The sequence below is a fragment of the Tyto alba genome, unplaced genomic scaffold, assembly GCF_018691265.1.
Source record: "Tyto alba isolate M040663 unplaced genomic scaffold, T.alba_DEE_v4.0 Super-Scaffold_44, whole genome shotgun sequence".
NCBI classification, from domain to species: domain Eukaryota; kingdom Metazoa; phylum Chordata; class Aves; order Strigiformes; family Tytonidae; genus Tyto; species Tyto alba.
This window is the reverse complement of record NW_024881320.1, coordinates 12,577,341-12,598,845: the sequence shown is the minus strand read 5'-3', so window position 1 is coordinate 12,598,845 and position 21,505 is coordinate 12,577,341. Positions and strand designations below refer to the sequence as shown.

Sequence of the window (21,505 nt, the reverse complement as noted above, 5' to 3'; positions counted from 1 at the left end):
AGGGCTCTGCTGTGTGATTAAACCTGCCTCCCTGACCTGTAATTAGAAACTTTGCCTCTGAAAGGCAGTTTGAAGAGAGAAAAGGAGAAAGAGAGAGAGAAGGAATCAGCTCTCAGACCCACCAATTTTGTTCTTAGTAAATTATTCAGAGTTTTTGAAAGTTGAGCTGGATTTCCATCTGCTAGCATTAAAGACCCAAAGGGAAGAAGACATGAAGGATTCTCACAGCAGAACACAACAGTACAGAGTATGGGGCTGGAAACAAGAAGCCAGCTGAGAAGCTCACTGTGTCCTCTGCCTGTCCCTGCCCTGTTCGACTGCTGCCTTTGCATGCCTGGACTTCCAACAGGTCTTAAAGCAACACAGAGTGACCCTCCACCAGAGTCCCACTGAGCTAGAGAGTCATGTGTTTGGGATATAACATTAGAAGAAAACCCCAAATTCCATGAATGCTTTACAAATGCCATAAGAATCAGACAATGAACGGGGAAAATAGTGATGATCATGAGTACAGAAACAATTTAGAGACCAGGTTGCATGGTCCCACACAAGTAACATGTAATATTTTCAAGACAAGTCATTTAAAGATTAATTCGTTCATGATTAAACTGATCTTTTGCTCCAGGGGCAGTTAGACAGTACAGACCATTGTACTATTAATGATGGTAGTCGCTGTTAGTTGCAACCCCAGGAGTACACCTGATGCTCTAAGGTGAACTTCTCACTTGGAAGTGTGGAGATAGTAAGTATCTTTTTCTCCTGAAGTCACAGTGAGAAAAACTACTATTCCTTCAGACAAATGTAGATTCATTTTAACAAAAAAACAAATAAAACATTCCAACTTCTGCAATGGATGTCAGTAATCTTCCCTCTATCCATAAACTGGGGAATGAACAAGCTTTAGAGCACCAGATAACATGAGAACCGGCCCCAGGATGAGAGGTCTCTGGCCTTGGGTATTTGGCAGCTGTTTCCAGAGTTCTGCTTGATTTCAGATCAGAGAGATTTTGTGATGAATTCCTCCTCTGGTTACACCTATAATCTTTGTGTTAAGGGTGTGACTGACATCATAGTTTCAGTCTTTTATGTTTTCAGGCTCAAGTTTGCAAGGCGTCACACCAGGGGAATCAAGAGTTTGATAATTTCTGCATAATTGTCTTTTTCTAGGAACTTCACAAAGTTGATCCAGGGTTCCAGGGGAGCCTTATAAATGGAGACATCGGGTTTAAGAGGACTTATTTGAGAGAGGAAAAGCCTAACATTTACATCTCAAAGACCCTTTGGTCAATATACCAGACCTCATTGAATTCTCCAGTGCTTTATATCTTCTACTGTGTTTTTTGACATGTACAATTTTAACAGAAAGAACAGGTTAAATCTACCAAAATATTAAATTGTCACTGGTGGCAATGTCTTCATTACAGGCTGCCTAAATTTGTTAGTGTATGAGGTGCAGAGCCATTAGAGACCACAACCCTGGTAAGAGGGTGTGGACTCCATGAAACAAAAGAGTCCTTCAAATTCAATAACAACAACTTTAAGTAATCTTTTGTGTTTGTAATGTGGTAGAGTCCAAGTTTATCACAGAGCTGCCAGAACATAAATCTGATACAAACTACTTTGGATTAGATAGCACAGCAGAAAGAGCTTTACTGGGGTACTGTGACAAGTTTTATGAACTTCTTAAAGAAACAGAACTTGGAAATACCAGCAGTGCTGTTAAGTTGTTGCCATGTGGACTTGAACACTCAGCACTAAGGGAAGTAAAAAAAGCCAACAAATTCAGAAAATAGAGCAGTATTTGAAACTTGTATTAAGACATGTTTGTTTTTCCATCAGAATTATAAGTCAGTTGTACTTAAAGCAGAGTCCTGTGAATCCAGCGTACTCTACCTTCCTTAGATGTAACCATGGGCTCTCTTCACCCCATTTTTACAAATCTTCAGAGTGAGCTCAGGATCACTTCACTACTCTTTCCTCTGAGGGTGTCCCTTATCTTTTAACACTGGTATGCAAGTGCATAAGCAACAAAGAGGTAAAAACAAAATGGAATTTGTCATACATCAACTTCCACAGACTACCTGCCTCTGCACAGTCCTTTCATGCACAGGAACTGCCCAGTAGCCCGAGATGCACCACCTCCACACCAGCACAGAGAGGAGAAGCCAGGCAGTCAGTTCCAGCTGCTCTGCAGGGACCAAACTCACGGTCAGCTGTTTGTGTGGCCCTGCTTGGAGGTCTATTCAGCCCTGGGCTCCACTCTAGCCTGCCTGAGCTACTAACCAGTTTCTTTGGTTTTCAGCAAGTCATACATTGGTCAGAACCAGTCCATATGGTTTGAAACAACCTTTCCCATTTGCTGCCTTGGCCCCCTTGCTCTCAGCAACTCTGACAGCATAGCTGCTCAGTGTGACATGGATGGCCTGCCCTCTATTTCTCATTTCTTGAGGGCAGTTCAGTATCTACAGCCACCCCTTTGAAGATTTTGCTCTCTCACACAGGGATTTACTCCATAAGCCCCACTCCCCCCCTGCACAAATGCCTCATATGTCATCTTTCCAAACTTCTCAGCTCCCCCTCCAATGCCTGGGGCATGTGCATGCCCCCAAGCAGGCTGTGTATGAGTTGCTGCGATCCCAACATTTTCCTCATCAGGAATTCTCTTCTACAACAGTATTTTAATGTCCCATCCACCTCCTATCCCTGACTAAATAGGTCCTCTAATGTTGCTATCAGGGTCTCTGTGCACACCTATACTACTACTGCTGTAGCAGGGTAACCTCAACTCCCTCACATCGGGGTTGCTGTGTGTCCCCCATCCTTTTTCCTTCCTGCCTTAGATCATCAATCTTCCGCAGTTCTGCAGAGCTTGCATAAGAGTCATCTATTTACCTGGTGACAGATCTTCCAGTGTGCTCACACAATAACTTTTCTAGAGTGATAGACAGAGATGAGATAAAGGTATTGGTATGCGAGTGCTATCACCCAGTCGCTTTATCTACAAATGAAGTAGTATCCAAATTACTGCTGCTCCCCTATTTTTCCTTTTTGATTTCACAGTATTTTCACAAATTAGTGGTGTTCTCTCTCCCAGTAATAAGAGGAAACCTCTGAAATTTTTGCAATGGATCAGATGGAGCATTTGAAAGTTGTCCTGTTCCATGAAGTCAGAGAGAAATGATGTCCAGATGAGCATGCAGCCTCACAAATTTAGCCTTAAACACTATGAAAATTAAAGGGAACCGTTCATCATTCCAGCCTTGAACTGAATGAATCACAGTAGGATAACCTTCAGTTGGTCTTGGGAAAAAGAGGGTTTATGTGAGGTTTTCTTGGTGACATCCCAAGTGACTTCCAAGTCTCAGAATAAAAGGAAAGGTGGATCCGATGGTTTGCATTATTGCCAACCTCCAGACTGAAATATGGTACTACACTGAAAAATTACTTTCAAAAAAAAAAAGAAATAAAGAACTATTCTGTATCTGTTAAACTCCAGTGACTGTGAAGAGCACCTTCCCTGTTCCTCAGTATAAATATTTTTCTAGGTTTCAGGATGCAGAGAGGGTTCTGAAAATCAAGCTGGGTTTCCATGCATCAACTAAGTCAGAAGGTGCCATTTCTACATAGCAGCTTTGCAAATATGATTACAGCCTGAAGCACAATGCTGTGCTCCGTGGGACATATCTGACCCACACACTGCCTTTTCAACTCTCCGCTTTTTCTAAATCATGTACATTATGAGTGAACAGGAAAAAAACATGTAAACAAGAACAGAAAAGGTTGTTGCGAGTTCATTAATTCTGATCACTTAATAAGTTGTAAATTGAAGTGCATGAATTCCATTCTCTTGAACACCAGGATAAATTTGAGGAATCTCTATTGACTTAATTTACACTGATATGCATTAGAATAGTTTCTGGCACATTCAGAATCAAAATAATTATTACAGCAACTTCAAGAGCAGAAAGCATCTAGTTCCCATTTAGATAACTAAATGAGGGCCAGACTTACAGACAGTAAAAAATTCACCAATTAAAAAAAAAAAAAAAAAGAAGAAAATCTTAATTCTCTTTTAGAGGCAGTGCAGAGGCACGGCCATGGGGCCCATGCAATTTAGGAGTGCAGGACTGGCCTGAAGAAGCAGAGTGATACTTTGCACCTAACTAATGAGAACACAGTGCTGTGCAAAAGAGTGACTACTGTCCTCTGTACCTGCTTCTTACAGAAGAAAAAGATGAACTGCATAGGAAGAGACAGAACTATTTGAATAACTTTGTCAGGTCAACATTCACAGTGGCATTGATACATTTCAGAGCTCTTTGATTACATGTCCCCTTGGAGGTCATGAGAAATCCAGAAGGATATCTCTCTACGCAAAGACAATCATTGCTTTGGAATTCTTTACTCTGTGGCTAGAATGCTGTCCACAAAATCTTACACTAGCTTTCTTGGAAGATAAAGCACTTGGTCCCTTCGAGAGACCAAACAGAATCCCCAACATCTTCATGAACACCACAAGTTTCTCAAATGACAGAGAAAGGCATCATGGTAGGAGAAGGAACCTGAGAAGCCTCTAAACAAACAAACAAATAAATAAATAAAAATCACTGGAGCTGTTCAGTTGCAGTATCACGAAGTTTCCTCCGTCTTCTGCTGCTGCTGGTTTGTCTCTAAGGAAGTCCCAAGAAAGCAGATCTAAAGCGATGCCCTTGAAATACGCAGCTATGACTGTCTGAAAATGATGCAGCGAAATGTCTAGAGAGCTCCTCCTGCCGGCTGTTTTCTTGGTGGTCTGAGCTCTCACCAGTGGACCCGAATTTTGGTTTGTCTTTTCAGGAAGTTGGGAATGAAGGGAGGCAAAGCTAATGCCACATCTTTCTTATTTGTCATAGCAATAAATCACCCTGATGCCACCATATCTCTCATATCACTGCCCATTTATTCTCTGACTTCTCACACAGATGGAGATGATGTGCCTGCGGTGAATGCCGGGAGCAGGGCAGTGCAGCAGCTGCAGAGCAGCTTGGGGAGCACGGAGCAAAGGCGAGCTGGGCTGACAGCGGGGCCGGCAGGGACAGGACCTCAGTGTAAAGTGGCACAGTGCCACGGTGACCAAAAGGAGCGGAGCAGGTCTGGAGATAGTAACCACATTTAGCCAGTAGCCCAATGATCGTCAGAGAAGCCCAGAGGGATGAGCCCGGTCTGAAGCCAAGCCAGAAAGTCAAGTGAGCAAGCCAGGATCAGCAAGGTCCACAGCCAGGCACAGACACCCTGACAGCCTACCCTAGATGAGCACCGAGGACAAGGGCAGCTCTGTGCTGTGGCTCCCAAGGGAAGTGGGGAGGCCCCAGCAGGCTTCTCCCAGCTCTTTGGCACACAGCTCTTTTCACAGCACTCTGATCCCAGGTTACACTCCACCATACCAGGGCAGATCTTGAACACAGGCAGCCAAACCTGTAGGACAGGGGGAAGAGGTTGCAGAGTCAGTTGGTGCACCTAGGGCCCTGACAACACGCTGCCCAGCACACTCAGTGAAGAACATATAAATTATTTGAAGCGCTGACAAAAGAACCTGGTACAAACATGCCACAGGGGTTGGCAGTGTGAAAGACTGACAATCTGTACTTCAGCTGTTTCAGGGTCTGGTCAGGAATGACCTTTGCAGGGTGCTGTTTGTGTGTCTTTGTTTTGCCAGTCTGTTGGGAAACACTTCTTTCTAAGCCAGAGTAAATTTAAAACTGCCACTGGTATATAATGACAAAGCCCCTCCAAGTTTTTCACCTATAACTTAAAACAGAACAAAACAAATATAAGCTAATCCTGGCTTCCCATAAAAAAATCTATCCACACTACATACTCCTCTGTGACACTTCAACCGCTCAGTTCTTTGGTCAAGCTATGTCCCAAAAGAAGAAATCAGACAAGACATACTGGCATCCCATTTGCTACCTCCTCACTGGTGACATTTGCCATAACCCTGCATTGACTAGATCTTGCAGGTGTGTGTGCTAGTCCAAACTCTCAACCCTGCCTGCATGAGGAGGTAAAACATCCTGAGGCAACAAAGCTCAAGTGGCAGGTAAGAACTATCTTCAAAAAAGGAGCTTGTCAAATCAACAGAGGGAAAGACTAAGCCTTTGGAAAAGGGTAACCATGATTATCTTATTGAGTTACAACAGCAAAAATCAGACAGACACAAAGGAGAAGGGAAAATGAGAGATGAACATCCCAGCAGTGTTTCCAGCTGTACTGACACTGATCCACTGCTTAGATAAAGCTAGCCTGCCCTGCAAAGTCTGCATGGCTACAGCAGAAAGCAATGGTCTACTGGAAAAATAACATCTTTTATCAATATTGATAAAAAAAAATCTCCAAATTATGTAAGCTATTTTGGAAAAAAGTCACATCTACAAGACAAACCTCTAATTTTGCTGAGATGCCAGGGATATATTTTGTCTCCTCCTGTATAGAGTACCGAATGTATACAGGACTGCTACTAAACCAGGTTCCTCTACCAAGCAATTGTATTCCTGTACTTTATATTTCCAGTGTGAAAACTCTAATGAAACACTTTAAACTAAAGCCGTTTCCTTGGAGCTGCCTCTGACCTTCTTTTCCTCCCCTCTCAGCCAAATGTCCCTGCCAGGATGAATTCAGACCTAATGTCTGCTCCTCCCACCAAGCTTTTGGATATGTGACAATATCCTAGTCACTGGGAGCTGTGCCTGCTGGTGTCCATTGTCTTGTGTCCAGTTTGGGAGAGGGCTTTTAAGGAAAAGCCAAGAATGAAATTTATGAAGAGTCCAATGATTTACAGGAACGGCCAACCATGTAGCTAGTTTCTCCACGTATCTATCAGCAACTTGTGAGTCCTTGGCAATTAATTCACAAGGCTCCAGCACAGGAATGGCCCAAGAAGAGGCTTTTGAAAATTAAAAAAAAAAAAAAAAAGAAACAAAAAACAAAAAACTGAAAGGAGGGACCAATCTCAAAATACTACAACCCTGTGCATCAGCTAGAGCTGTGGTAGGATACTGGTGGCAGTGTAGGGGGACTGCCTACCAACCTGCCACTCAGAGCTTCTTACATTCCCTAAGAGTCCTGACAGGCACAGAAAGGGGATACACACTGACCAGAGAGGAGCTGCTGGCTGTGCTCTGTGGAATGCGGCTGTTCTGTCAGTTTGGTGACCGGCACAGCATGGACGTGCAGTCCGCCTACAGCCACTGCCAAGTACAGCCAAGCCACTACATGACACTGAGGCCCCAGGGCAGTGAAAGGAGATAACATAGGGTCCAAGAAAGGTACTGCTCGTAATGGAGATGCCAAGTAGGGTGCATTGCCCAGGTAAAACAGGAGTGGGTCTGTGGGATGGGATATAGACCATCAGCCAGATGCAGCAAAGTGTGGCTGATGCAAGGCACTGGATAATCCAACAATGGTGCTCATGGTATGGTGGGGTACTACCAGAAGGAAAGCAAGTTATATGCCTTATTTACAATCAGTCATAACCCATGAGGACATAATATGCCCATACCCCGTAATGTAATTTGTGTCTCAATTTGTATGATGTCATCTATGCTGCCTGCCCGATATCATTTAGGTACATGAACAAATACACACCTTGGTAGAAAGTAAAACTGCTTTCTCTGTTAACATCTCTTGTAATCACACTGCAAACAGGGTGCAAAAACCTTTGCAGATATCCATCCAATTCCCACATTAAATCAGTACATTACTTGACAAATGCTTTCATTTAAAGACCAACTACCTGCTAGGAATTCACAACTAGGCTTGAGCCCTTTGTCTACAAACTCCTAACTTTTCTTCTCCAGCCCCCTGCCCCCCCTTCCATCAGTGTTCTGCAATTTGCCAGCCTCCTTTATGTCTCAGTTATGTCTGCACAATGTGAGGCAGGCAGACCCATGTGCCCACAAACAGAAAAGCTCCTCCAGCTCACAATAACTCAGCAGGCTTCTGTGATTTTCAGAGACTGCATTACTGTGTGCCCATGTCTGCTGTCAAATTACTGTCTGGACACAGGCTCCATGGCTAACCTCAGCCTTACCCCAAACATGAAACTGTCCCCGAGCCCTCAGAAACATTCATCTTCTCTTGCAGCATTTCTTACACAAAGTGGTATAAACCTGGCTGATGTTTCTAGGAAATAAAGAACACGCTTACCCCTCTGAAGACATTATGATTTTATGTCCTCTTTCTGCAACCTACTGAGAGTGGCTGTGCTCCATATCATGCATTTAAAACTCATCAAAAAAGATTTGAAGGGTGGACAGTCCTCCTGAGGTTTCTAAAGGAAAATGGAGATAAAAAGCCATAAAAACAATCCTTCACACATAGCAGAGGCTGAAAAATACAATCTAAACCTAAGTTAACTTTCCTCTTTAGTGCAAGTTCTGGCAGTCCAAGGACTGGTCCAACTTCTAGCTGCTTGTCACAGCTGTAACATAACAGCAGTGAGAAAAAACCCTGAGCACAGTTACTCCAACTTTAGCTGCCTTCCCCTCAAAACCCCCACCCTCCTCTACCCCCCGAGGCTGTGAAAAGACGGTAATAACAGGAAGCTGTTCGAAGAGCTCCTAGAAAGAAGTTATTTCTATGTTCTGCACTATTTTAAATACCCGTACATAGTAAAGATGGCATACACAGATCACACACAAACCTGTAATTGAGACAAGACTTTCTCAAGTCATAGATGCTATTGACTGTAATTGCTGTTGTCTGTTTCGACCTTCTCCTCGAGGTGTCTCCACCTTCCATTGCAATGTCACAGAAAAAAGAAGTTCCCTGGTGGTCTGCAAAGAAGCAAAAGAGCAAATGGCAAGACAGAACTGACATTGTTTATAGAACATAAAATTAATTCTAAATCAACAATTTGGAGAAAGTAATATTGTTGCATAAAAAGTAGGCAAAAAGAGATTCCATTGACAGTGCTGCTAACAGCAACATTTTGCTTATTTAAAGCACTCTGCATCCCAAATCCTCAAAATGTTTTAGAAAAACAAATACACTATGATTCTTCAGTGTTTTTTCAGAAAAAGTGAGGTATGAGGCATTGATAGGGCTTTGTCAAAGCAACTGACAATTTACCACCAGAATGAAGAATAGAATTCAGGCTTTTTAATCCCTATTACTGAGTTATGTGTATTACTTTAAAGCAGTCCTTGGATTTACTCATTTTAGTGTAGGTTGGGTAAAAAGGAGCACTAAAGCAGAAAGAAACATGTGTTCTCTACATGTTAAAACAAGATTTTCCTTGTGGAATCGCAATAAGGATACCCTGCAGCCTTAGGTTTTCTATGCAGCCCTAAAGCCTTCATCCTTTTGACTGTGCTGGTAGCCAGGATAACCCCCAATCCATATTCTATGCCCAGTGCATGCTGCAGGAGGGAAAGATAACAAAGGCTGTGACAGAACTCCATCAGGGAAGTCCTTTTGGGCCCCATTTCCATCAGCTCATAAAAGGAACAGCCTGGACCCACATGCTGGGCTCTGTGAAGGCTGCTCCAGGCTGCAGCTCTTCATTTGCAAAAGAAATGACCCATTCATTTCTCTGTGACCTCTGCAGACACTTCAGACTGCTGACCTCATCTGTCGATGGCCCCCACAGCTACTGTGAGCTTCCTCAAACAGGTGCCCCCAGACTAAAACCTCTGCCTTCCCAGGCAAGCTGAACTAACACAGCTTCAAGAATCCTCTATCAGTGCTCCAGGGGACTGTTTGTGCACAGGTTGGGAAAGTTCAGCCTTCAAAGCATTTATTTCCTATCTAGAAAAGCAGAGGCCATATGGAAAGGAGACAGAGATGAGAAGATGTAAATTTAATTGAGTCAACTGAAGTTAAAAAATAGACTTGTTTGTGTGTGCACGTGCACTCAACAGCACATACCTCTTCCCTGCATCTAATGACAGCTGCACTTTGTTTTAGTGTGTGGCTGTACAAGCAGGTCCTGCAGTTCCTGCAGAGAACTGAGTGGCTTGTGACCAGGGTGTTCCCATCCCTGCAGTAGATTTCCAGACATGAAAGGTGACAATGCTACTTCAGCCAGGGAATCCATGTGCTCACATTGCGTTCCAGGAAAAAGACACATCTCTTCAGGCATTCTCATCACCCACATTCCCTGGACATTCAGAGCCTTATTATCAAGAGTATCACAATCCATATTGACTTTTGTTCATAACATCCCCACTGTAGAGATAAGGTCATGCTGTTTCACTGCTAAGGTCACAAAGGCATTTGGTAGCTGAACTGGGAATTCAGTGCTGATTTTAAGTCCAAGTTCAGAGTCCTGCTCACTGCACTAATCTCTAGACAATAACATTTTTCTACTTGGCAGAGAGGTGGGAGCTTTGAGGTCTTGAAGAATAGTGAGGTCCTCAGGTGGAGTCACAGATATATGCAGCACAGACTAGGATGATTTTTCAATAAAAGTGGCATAAATATAAAGCAGACTAGGTCAGTTCTCCCACTGGTCGCCAAAGAACACTCAATTATCAGAATGAACATAACCACCTTTAATAAGTAAGCCAGGCTGTAAGCTTAACTGTTTGTTCCAAGCGCCACATAGACACCAGCTTTTGCTACTGGCAAAAGAGGCCTGCAAATCCAAGCCCAACATCTGACGCAAGAGAAACTTGGGTGTCTCAAGCTGCTTTCCCCAGCAGAGAACAGCCCTGTTAGTTTGAGAAAGTCCCCTGCCTGCTTTCTCTCTGAGTAATTAAGAGTGAAATCCTCCTCTCAGTGACCCCAATGCTCTCAGCCTAGGCTGATTTACACATGAAAGGAACCCTCTGAGGGGCTTTCTCCCTCTCACATTCAGAACCAGGCAGGACCTATAAATAAAACCTTTCTGAAAACAGGAGCTTTCAAAAAGGTCTGTGTATATGCACAAATGTATATGATAAAAAGGGAATGGATGTGTGCACTTCAGAATGCGTGTGTTTGCATGCATATGTGAAGAACGGATGAGAAGAATGTGCATTCATACACCAGCCCACATGCAAACAAGTGTACTCAGAAAAGCATCTACATGGACTGTGCACAGGTAGTGGCAGCACTTACAGGAGGGAGAGGGCACATCCAGGCTGGTTTCCAGCTAGCATGGTTTCAGGAAACGTTTGCCCAAGTCAGCTAAGTCACTCTAGAGTTACACCTGAAAAAAAATGAGGAATTCAGATCCAATTGTGCATATGAGAGTATGCTTGTGATGTATTTCCCCTCTACAAAACAGTACAGTACTTGCAGAACAAAACACTAGTGTTTTATGTTGCTCTGGATATAACACTGGAGGTAACGGAGAATCAGATCTCATGGCATGCGTTCCTATGGTTTTGACAGAAGGTGAGATTTTTAAAAGGCTGCATCTTCTCAGCTGCCCAGGAGAGAGAACAGTGTTGCATTTTCCAGGGCTGTCATTGTCCAAAAGCAATTTTTAGTTTCTTGGAACACAAAACCCCTCCAAGTTTAAAAAATAAACAATAGAACTGATTTCATTAAAATGAAAGTCAGAAAACCAAAAAGGCTGACTGCCTTCACAGTAGCTTACAAACACAAAAATGCCTAGATATGAATCTGTACTTTCCCTCCCCCACTGTCCTGTTCACTCCTGTGTCTATGCAGTCAGGACATTTCCCCTTCCATGAGGCCTAAGAAGGACCCTACACAGCTTCCAGGAAACTAGCAGTTAGTGTGACCCTGCCCTAATACAAAACAGGTGACACAGAGCTCTGAGCCAAACCAGGACAGACTGCAGGGTTTCACAAAGCAGGTACTGCTCTGCGAGTCTTTGCCCCTGTAAGAGAAGGCTTTTTAAGACCTGGCTACAACGTGATAATTTGAGAACTGCAAATTATTTTACTCCACTACTCCTGACCAGCTGAATCATTTGCTTACTGAAACTGCACCCGTGCTCTATGCTAATGCCAGCAGTCGGGCTGTATGTGCACTGGCACTGCGGGAGCTGCATCAGTGCTTGGTGGGAGTCTCCAGGGTGCGAGGTGGGAGGGGTGCTGCACCCTACACAGTTCAGACTTCAACACTGCTAATCACAGCTCTTAGATCTCTCCCCTACCCAATTCTTATGCAAACATTTAGAAGATGCAGGCAGAGAAAGGCACAAAGCAGGAGACGTAAGGGGCGCAAAGCCTCACAGAAGTGCACAAAACGCAAAACGTCTCTTCTGCCAGTTCAAAAAACTCTTCCCAGCCCCTTGCGCTAAGCAGGAGTGTGTGAGCAGGGATGCAGAGCTCCCCTCCTACTGAGCTCGCAGCTAAAGCCCTCCCCCAGTTCCCAGGGTCTTCAAATGAAGATTTGCATAGTACTTCCAGATCATTCCCGAGAGAAGGGACAATGGCGCTCTCAACGCCCTCTTCCCCCCTCCCTCCTTCACTTACAAAGCTGATAAAGCCCCGGTGAAAAGGGGAACAAAGGATTTACAGATGGCAGAATATTGATTTCTGCAGTTCCAGGACTACAGGGAAAAGATGAAGAACCCCCCAGAAACTCTGTGAAGTTTGAGACACATACACGATCTCTGCAGCACAGACTCCACGTTAGTTAAGACAGTGTCTGAGGGAGGAAACATTGCTATTCGAGAGGGATGAGCAGGTCCCTGAAAACTTGAAAATGCACTGAGATGAGATTACAGTCTGAAATCCCAGTAAGCACATTTGTTGTTCCCAAACCTTCTACATGGAGAGGCGCTTCCAGTGAAAGCAGTTTGCCACCAGGCGGGCCAGTCCGGCATTGCTCCCAGAGCCTTTGGCCCCAGCCGGCAGTATCAAAGCTTTTGTAAGTTGCATCTCATCACTGACTGGGGCTGTTATCTGTGTCCACTTGCCACCACTGCAGTTGGGAAAAATAAGAAAAAGAAAGGTGAAAGACGAGCTTTTGGAAAGCGGCCCTTGATTCTGAATTACTGTGGAACCTACCTATCTCAAAAGTCACTTTTACGGCCATTATCTGAAGGTTGAAGCTTCCTGCCTCCACGAGCATTTCTGTGCTTAGTATGTATAAACCCAAGCTCTCTTTTGTGCTACAAACATTCTTTTTCAGCTCAGCAAGTCAACTTCACCTCTACTGAACACCTGTTTGCTGCAATCGTTCAAATTTTGCCAAACTGAACAGAAATATGATACAGTGTTCAAATCAGGTGCTATATGCCACTGCTGCATACCCAACAGGAGACATTTACTGGATAGCCAAGTTACAGGAGTTCTGGCCTGACCTCCACCTGTCCCACCACCACACTGAAAACAGCTTTCTCAAAGTGACTGGCTACCAGCACTTTTTTCTTTTCCTTTTTCAGACCCAATTTCGTATAATTTCTGCCCTCAGAAGGCTCCCAAGATGTTGCATCTTTTGGAAAAACGGATGTGTTGAAACTTCCTCAAACTGCCAGATTTAGGACAGGATTTTTGAATGTGGTAAGCTAGTTTCTAAATCATTAGCTATAGGGCCTCAAATAGGTCACTTTTGGAAAACTTCACATGAAGTCCTTTCTGCAAGGCAGCAGTGCATGTGAGTGCAAGAGGGGGTTCCCATGCCACAAGTCAATAACCCAGAGAGAGCTGCTGAGCCAGTGGCAGTTACCTGTTCATTCACTGGTATTTTCCCTACACCTTTGTAAAATCACATGCTGTCAGGATGAGTGCAATCACCACAGTGGTAACAACTATTACATGTTGCACAGTTAAACATATTTCATATATAACTATATCAAAACATTCTTCACAATACTATTTTTTAAATATCTAGGTTTATTCAAATATCTGTCTGTCTTCCCTCAGCTAGAATAATTTTTTCACATGGAATCTTTTGTGCCTGCCAGCAGGCACTCCCAATTTACACTACACTTAAGGAAGACATGAATCAGACCCATTACACTCCTGACACTTGATACAGAGATTAATTGCAGCTGTTGGGAAGATAAAGCCTAATAAAGTTCCATTTTAAATCAGTATAATTCATACTGTAATGAAACTGCCGCCATACTCAGGGTCACAACAAACCTGAACCCCATTTTCAGCTCCTCTCCACAAGCCCCCTGGAGCTCCATGGGTGGAAGTGCTCACAAGGAACTTCATTTAACCTGGGGCAGCTGTGCTGTCACCACTACTACATACTGCTGTGATCATTTCTTTCTTTGAAGCACATTTTAAATACTGCCAGAGGAGTGGTGTCAGGGAGAACTCAGGAGAAGCACACCTTGGCTGCGCTCACCTCCTGCTGAACACTTGGATGTTGCCTTTTCGATCTACTGCAGCAGCACAGCTCCCAAATTCCTTTTATATTGGAGAGTACCTTTCCTCATCCTAGACAGAGGTTTCCTTCTTGTTTTGCTGATTCTTTTTTGTTTTCATTTGTAAACATTAGTGTCTGTTGATTACTTAGTGCTTTTTACTACAAACAAGAGTAGTTTTGTTTACATAGCTCCTGCTATAAAACTACCACCATAATTTGATTTAGAATACAAAACTTAATCTTGGTTTCATCACTTAAATATTGTACAAAATAATTCTTGTATCTTCTGTTCCCAAGAAAAGTCACACGCAAATTCGTTTTTAAAAAGTCAGATATTACACATCTCATAAGCCTGAATCTGAAGGATGCACGTGGCGAAAGGCAAAAATCTACCTCCAATGCAGACAAGAACTTCATGACATAACATTCCCAACCTCATTCAGCAAAGCAAGTGTTCATGCACACTGTGAGCTGCAGTGGTTTCAGGTCTGTACTGTACAAAATGCATCATGTCAATGCAGACAGAACACTTCTGTCGTACACACAATGCCACCAGGGCATAACTTCTCCTTTCAGTATGGAAGTAAAACTGTTCTTAAGATGATTTATTAAATGAAATAATATTAAAACAAATTAGTGGAAGTAATTGTGTTTTAAAAAAATAGAATAACAAAGAAACCAAAGTACTTATTAACAGTTTACACTGCAAAGATACAGTAAACATAAACAACTGAGCTGTATTTTTATGCCAAGGTATGTTTCACAACAGCTTTCCAAGATCCTGGCCATCTTAGCATTCCTGTATGTTACACAGTAAATCTGCACACAAGCCCTGCTCCAAGTGAAAAAGAACAAAATCCCACTCCCCAGCAGCAAACACATCTAACAACCATGCTATAACAGCAGCTCAGCCACACTACGTGCTTTGGTCTTGCCAACAGAGAAGTGATCAGTTTTGTGGGACCAAGGTGAAACGTGAGCCTGTGCTACCTCTGGAGGGAGCAGCACCGTGCAATAACATAACCCCACACCAGGACAGAGCTCTTCTACCTTCCTTCAGCTCCTCTTCATCTTTCACAGATGACTGCTTCGTATAACAAACCAACCTCCTCCTTCTCCTTCCATGAACAAATGTTATCTCATTAGGAGGAAAATACAGTTCCTTCATCACGATCCGCTCACAGACCAGACCTTACCGCTATCCCTTCCTCAAGGCCCCATTTCTCTGTTTTCCCACTGTTTTAGTTTCTACGTCTGCTAGAGGAATCCTCATTCTACTGCAGGATTTAAGTGTTTGAAAACATACCTTCCATCTACGTGTCTCCTACCAAGGGTCAAACAGCCAACGACCAGGCTCCAATAAACAATTATAATAAAGTAGGATCTAGGTATTTGCAAATTAATTATTTTTTTTTTCCCCTGGAGATCTTGTGTTTATTCAAGTGATGTTACTATTTCAGCAGAATCACCCCAGAAATCCACAAAATTAAAAACACAACAGTGGTTACAAAACTGCATTTCATTAACATCTTTTTACTGTCATGATTGAAACAGTTTTTGTATCTCAGTGATGGGATTGGTCCCTAATGTGAAAAACTTACATTAACAAATCTAATGGCCCTCCTCTGCTGTTGCATAAAATAAACGCAAATACAGCTGTGCAATTGCTTCCCTGCCAGGAAATTCTACAGAGAGCATCAGGGCTGTCTCCTAGACCACCTACAATGAACACACCGCGCCTGAAACTCCCTCACAGACACCCACACTGGGTGTCACCCCTCTCTAACTTCCCCTGTACACGACGCCACAGATCAGAATGTTTCCTCCTTGCTCGAGAGAGCTGTGTGGGTCACAGGTCCCGCCCCGCGCAGCCCTCCAGCACTCAGTGGAAGGCAGCGCAAATCGCTGCCAGCCGCCACAGCCGCCCCCACTGCAGAGCCCCAGCCTGACGGCCCCTCCGCAGCCCCCTCGAAGCACCAGGCTCCTTCGCCCCCCTCACAGCCGCCCCCACCCGAGGAGCCCTTCGCTCCCCTCACGCCCGGGACGCCCCTAGCGCTCTCCCACACCCTGCCCTGTCCGCACAGCGTCAGAGCTGCTCGCGGAGTAATCGCCCACCCAAAAGCAGTATCTCTCCCCGTTATTCCTCCGCTCCAAAATGGCTCCCACTCCCCTCAGGGGGGAACACACCGCGGCGCTACGTCACTAACAGTTCCTCCCTCCCCCGCCCCTCGCGGGCGGCGCATGCGCAGCACGGCTGCCTCAGCCCGCCACGGCCCAAGGTCGGGCTGGCGGAGTGCGCGCGCAGCTGCCCTGTCCCCTGCCGGCCGCCGTCGAGTCCCGGTTCCGGTGGGCGCTCGCGGTCGCTGAGGGGGATGGCCGCCCTCGGAAGAGTCTCACGGCTGCTGCTCGGCGCCGCCGCGCCGCGCTCCCTGCCGGGGCGGAGCATGTCGGCCGCGGCCCACGCAGGCGGCGGAGGTAACGGGGCTCTTCGGGGCGAGCGCGCAGCCGCTGTGTCCTTGGCGGCCGCTGCCCTTGGCGGCGAGCGGGAGCGCGGCGCCCGGCGGAGGGGTGGCGGTGTCCCCGGGAGAGCGGGGGCTTCAGCCAGGACCCCCGCTGGAGAGGGAAGCTCTGGTCTCCCTGCCAGAAATGGAGGGAGACTCGCGGAGCGCCCGTTAATTCCTCGTTAGTGTGTTGTATTTCACGCGTTCTTAGGTCGCTGACGCTGACAGAAATAACGATTATTCTCATTCACGTGTCGCTTCCCACTAGCCCGCCTGTGGAAGACGTTGACCTTCGTGGTGGCGCTGCCCGGCGTTGGCGTTTGCATGCTGAACTGCTACCTGAAAGGGCAGCACGAGCACGAGAGACCCGAATTCATCCCTTATGCTCACCTCCGGATCAGGACCAAGGTACATTCCCCTGCTCTGTTTAAAGGCCACTTTTTTTTTTTGTAATTGCAGAATTTTGTCAGAGGTTACTACAGCAGCTCTTGCGTTCTTGTCCACTATGTGAGGTGCTTCATACGTTGTCATAATCTCAACTCACAGCTTTGTTTCTGAGGCAGCAAAGGTTTCTCACAGCTCAGCTGAAGTACCCACGGTATCCATAGGACTTCCTACCCCTAAGTAGTCTTGCTAATGTCTTGCTGAAAAAATTTCAGTCTGAGCTGCTGTGCTTACCTTAAACTAATACAGATCTAAAACCTAACAGAGTAGAGCCCAGATCCTCAAAATTGTGGTCCCATAGTATAGCACTGGTTTTGTTCAAATAAGAGCAAAGATCTTGTTGCCTAGAGATGGTGGCTCCCAGCTAAGGGAGACTGTTTTCCAACTCTTGCTTCCTACAGCCCGGGAACAGATGCCAATTTCTTTAATTCATCAGCCCATCATTTGAGTCCATATTGTTGTTGCTTTCCTGTGCCATACAGTTCATTCAGTTAGCTGCCACTGGCTTATTTTCTTTCTTCCTTCAACAGCCTTTCCCCTGGGGTGATGGGAACAAAACTCTCTTCCACAATCCCCATGTTAATCCTCTCCCAACCGGTTATGAAGATGAAAACTAAGATCCTGACCACAGCCAGAACCTGGCTCTTCCTCTCTTGGACCAGAACGTTGTGTGGGAACCATCATTTAAGAAACTCTACATTCCTTCTAAGATGAAGCTGAATGGCCTTGTGGCTTCTGTCTGTACTTACGTAGAGGTCCTTTAAATAAACAACTCTGAACTTGAATTTAGGATCTGACTTTTTTGTTAATCTGGATCTTTAGGAGTTCTTTAGTTCAGTCTTTGCTTAAAACATCGAGGCTTCCCACAGGATACAGTGCAGGAGCAAAGGGCTTTGACTGCCTGAATGTTAATACCTGCTCCTGTAATGTGATAGTGCTAACCACAGGAAAGCATTCAGCATAGGACACTACTCAATTTCTTATTCTTCATGCCTGGTTTAACTGCACACTGTAAACTCACAGCTCAGCCAGATGAACAGGTATCAGGCTAATACTGTAGATTAAAATTCAGTATATACTGAACCACGTTCTCTGTAATCAGCTATTGCAATATTAACAGTCACGAAGGCAATTTTCTCTTTAGCCCCTTCTGGGAAAGGGAGTGGCGGCAAAGATGTTTAATTAAGCTCTGTGTGCCTTCGCAATGTTAATCTTCAGCTCTCAAATTCTCTAGTGTATCAGCACTTACGTGGCTCACAATTCTGCTTTTCATAAAGCTGCAGTCAGGTTGTACAGTCTCTCATACAGGTATTACAAATGAAAACAGTCTTTGCTCCATGGCATACATCCGTATAATGTATACTGTGTCACTAAGAAGCTTCTTAACCTAGACGAGCTTAATTATCTTCCAGGTAATAGCCAGTTCTAAGGCCCTGAGTCTGTTCCAACACAATATTAATTTTGAAGCTTTTCTTCTCTACAGGTCAACCGGTTTCCAATTCCTTCTGCAACTTCTCTTTTTTGGTGTGGTATGCAGGACAGAGCTATGTCTCAGCAGTCATTAATACCGTTTTTCCCAAAAGGAAGAATGCAGCAGCTGACTTGGCATCTTGCTGCTGAAAGGAGTGATGGATGGCAAGTAAGAATCCTAAAGCGGGTGCTGCGGGATACCCTTACCCATGTTTCACTGCAATTTATTTCACCTACTTCCTAGTAAAATGGCTGCTAAGACAAGCTTTTATATGTTAAAAGCACAGATCAAGGCACTGATGGGCACAGTTGTTTTAAAGCTGACAAAATCACACTACATTTATTCCTACATGAAGATTATAGAAAAGTGAACTGGTTGTACATGTTATTCCTTAAAAAAAACACCAAACCTGCATACTTGGACAGTCCCCAAAATGCTATTTACAGTGCTCTTAGAAAGGCCTTTCCCTCTAACTTACTATTTTTATTTATATCTTGGTGACCCAGCACTTCAGGTGTCGACAGTTTGTTTTTTAATTGCTACATTTAAACCCCATACTGACGTCGCACTGGCTGTCTCATGTGCCTGAGACCAGGCATGTGGCTAACTTGGGCTACCTGACTGTGCTCCAGCTGATGTGTTTAGGCCATCACTGAAGACATGGGGAACAGCTGCCCCAGTCTGCTGCAGTTCCTGATCTTCTGCACAAGTCGCACACTACTCTCAGTGTCCGGAATCATTACTCACAGGCTGTGGTGCAGACAAGCCAGTTATTATGTTTCAGAACTGCGCCTTTTAAAAATTCTTAAAAAAGTAAAACCTCTGAATGATCCTTCAGGTAGTTTTTAAAAGCAAAGAGAGCGAAGCTTGCTTTTTTCTTCTCTGTAATTCTAAAATTAGGAAACTGAATTCTCTTTTGTCCCCAGGCCATAATATTTTTTTACTCTTTCACTTCTGTTGGTGTAATGCGAGGGGACAGCTTTTCCCCATCCCTGTACAAGGACCAACAGAAATCTCCTTCCCTGCCACAATGCTCACAGGACCACTGGGCATGATGGATCCTCATCCCTTGCTTCTCTTCCAAACACCCTTCTTCTAGTCGCTGCAAGCATTTCTGCAGTTTACAAGCCAGCACAAACAGCTTTTGTTTGCTCTCCTAGGTGTACACACAGTTCAGAAGCAGCTTGCTGAGCGGGTGAGATCCCCAAGCTGCAGATGGGGCTTTTAACATTTTCAGCTGTCAGGCTTCAACCCAGTGTTCCCCTCACTTGCTACACGCTTTAACTGCCATAAGCACAAGCCTAACGGTGATGGTGGCCAGCCCAGTGCTTTGTGGCAATTTTGCAAAGGACAGCCAGGGCTGCACTGCAGCTTTCCTGCAGGAAGGCGTAATGCCAAAGGAGAGAGAATTCAAGTTCAGGATTCTTTCAGTTCCACAGAAAAGGCTGAAGAAGCAGCCTCTGCACCAGAAGTGCTGCAGCTTCTGACGCAGGCCACTTCCATCCATCCTAGAGGTCACAACCAGATTCTACTGGACAGTTACTTACTTGAACAAAATCTAAGTTAGTTATATTTATTTTTGCTAATTTATTGCGGGTCCAACTGAGTGCTTTTATACCATCCCTGTTGCTGATACAAAACAATGCTTTAGCCCCTCAGCATTCAGGATCATATAAACCAAACTTCTGCCAAAATTCAGCAGCATAGAGATGAAACAAAGTAAATCAACCTCCTTCATGTGCTTTTTAAACACCTTCAAGTGTTATATAAATAAGCAAGAGAAATCAGTCACAAAGCAACTACTAGCTCAGCCCACTCTAATAAGCATTTTCCCATTATAGAGTACATTCACCCTGAAGTTAGTTCAAATGGCTTTTCAAGCTGTTAGATGCTGAACCGCCACCAAAATTCACTGTAAAGGAGGCAGTAGTTACCCCATGATCCAGTCTTTTTTTTTTTTTTTTTTTTTTTGTGGCTGTTTTTACAAGCAGAGAAGATTCTTTGCTTCCTAGAAAGCAGCTTAACAAGGTCTCATCCAGGTGGCGTCTAGTCATACGCCCGGTGATGTTGCTTAGTCCAAAGGCTCATGTTAGTGACTCCATCCATACAGCTGAGGTCAAGAGGAGTTTTCAGTTTTTCCTTTGCTTGGGCCCATGAACTCGAGGCCTTCAATGGGTATGTCCTTTTCCTTGATTGCTTTCTGAAAAAAAAAACAACCAAACAAAAAAAAACAACCAAACCAGAAACTTAAACTTGACCTGTATTTATAGTGCTAACTTAAAACTGGTTTGGATAAAGCTTCTGATTTAGAGATGCTCTAATATCTGGTATCAATAGCAAGAACTCATGCTGAACTACAGTGTGGATTCTATCGCATACACGTGCCACAGCCTCTAAGCCAGCAGGCTTAAGCAGTTACGTTAACGAGAAAAAACAGTAAGAGACACCTGTAAAATACCATACGTCAGGACCGACAGAAACGGGAGACAAGAGGCAGCCCGGTAGGGTGCGCAGCTGCGAGCAGAGGCTCCTCCTGGAACTGCCAGGAGCGCGGGAAACGGAACAAGCCCGGTGGGAGACCGGTTGGGGCGGGGGGCGGGCGGGCTGCTCGCACCTGCACGCAGAGCTGGTAGCGCTTGAAGAGCTGCCCGCAGGGGTCCCCGGCGCTCTCGCCCTTGAGGAACTTCTCGGCGAACCAGCGGTTGAAGCACTGGTCGTACTCGCGCTTCAGCTCGGTGCAAGCCTCGCCCACGCTGTTCATCGCGGCGGCGGCCGAGCGCCCGCTCCCCGCCGCACCGGGCCGGGCCGGCCGCGCCGCCGCTCTGACGCG

The 21,505-nt window shown here is 44.9% G+C and overlaps 2 protein-coding genes and 1 long non-coding RNA gene across 4 annotated transcripts; 1 reads left to right on the top strand and 2 right to left on the bottom strand.

Moving 5' to 3' along the window:
* Positions 1–1,795: 1,795 nt before the first annotated feature.
* LOC116963771 lies at positions 1,796–16,424 on the bottom strand. 2 transcript variants are annotated; one of them, XR_004408381.2, is made up of 6 exons: positions 16,375–16,424; positions 12,702–12,861; positions 11,080–11,170; positions 8,681–8,813; positions 8,185–8,308; positions 1,796–5,454 (listed from the first exon to the last, which is right to left on the bottom strand). It is a non-coding gene; the product is annotated as an uncharacterized LOC116963771 (long non-coding RNA). The 2 variants fall into 2 exon arrangements; XR_006166741.1 differs by lacking the exon at positions 16,375–16,424 and adding an exon at positions 12,948–14,126.
* Positions 16,425–16,513: 89 nt separating this feature from the next.
* LOC104360607 (cytochrome c oxidase subunit 6A1, mitochondrial) lies at positions 16,514–17,989 on the top strand. Its single transcript, XM_033001385.2, has 3 exons — positions 16,514–16,734; positions 17,029–17,168; positions 17,735–17,989. The coding sequence occupies exons 1-3, from the start codon at positions 16,632–16,634 to the stop codon at positions 17,819–17,821; spliced, it is 330 nt and encodes a 109-aa protein (XP_032857276.2). The 5' UTR covers positions 16,514–16,631; the 3' UTR covers positions 17,822–17,989.
* A 2,245-nt stretch (positions 17,990–20,234) lies between these two features.
* TRIAP1 (TP53 regulated inhibitor of apoptosis 1) lies at positions 20,235–21,500 on the bottom strand. Its single transcript, XM_033001386.2, has 2 exons — positions 21,290–21,500; positions 20,235–20,875 (listed from the first exon to the last, which is right to left on the bottom strand). The coding sequence occupies exons 1-2, from the start codon at positions 21,434–21,436 to the stop codon at positions 20,792–20,794; spliced, it is 231 nt and encodes a 76-aa protein (XP_032857277.2). The 5' UTR covers positions 21,437–21,500; the 3' UTR covers positions 20,235–20,791.
* Positions 21,501–21,505: the final 5 nt, after the last annotated feature.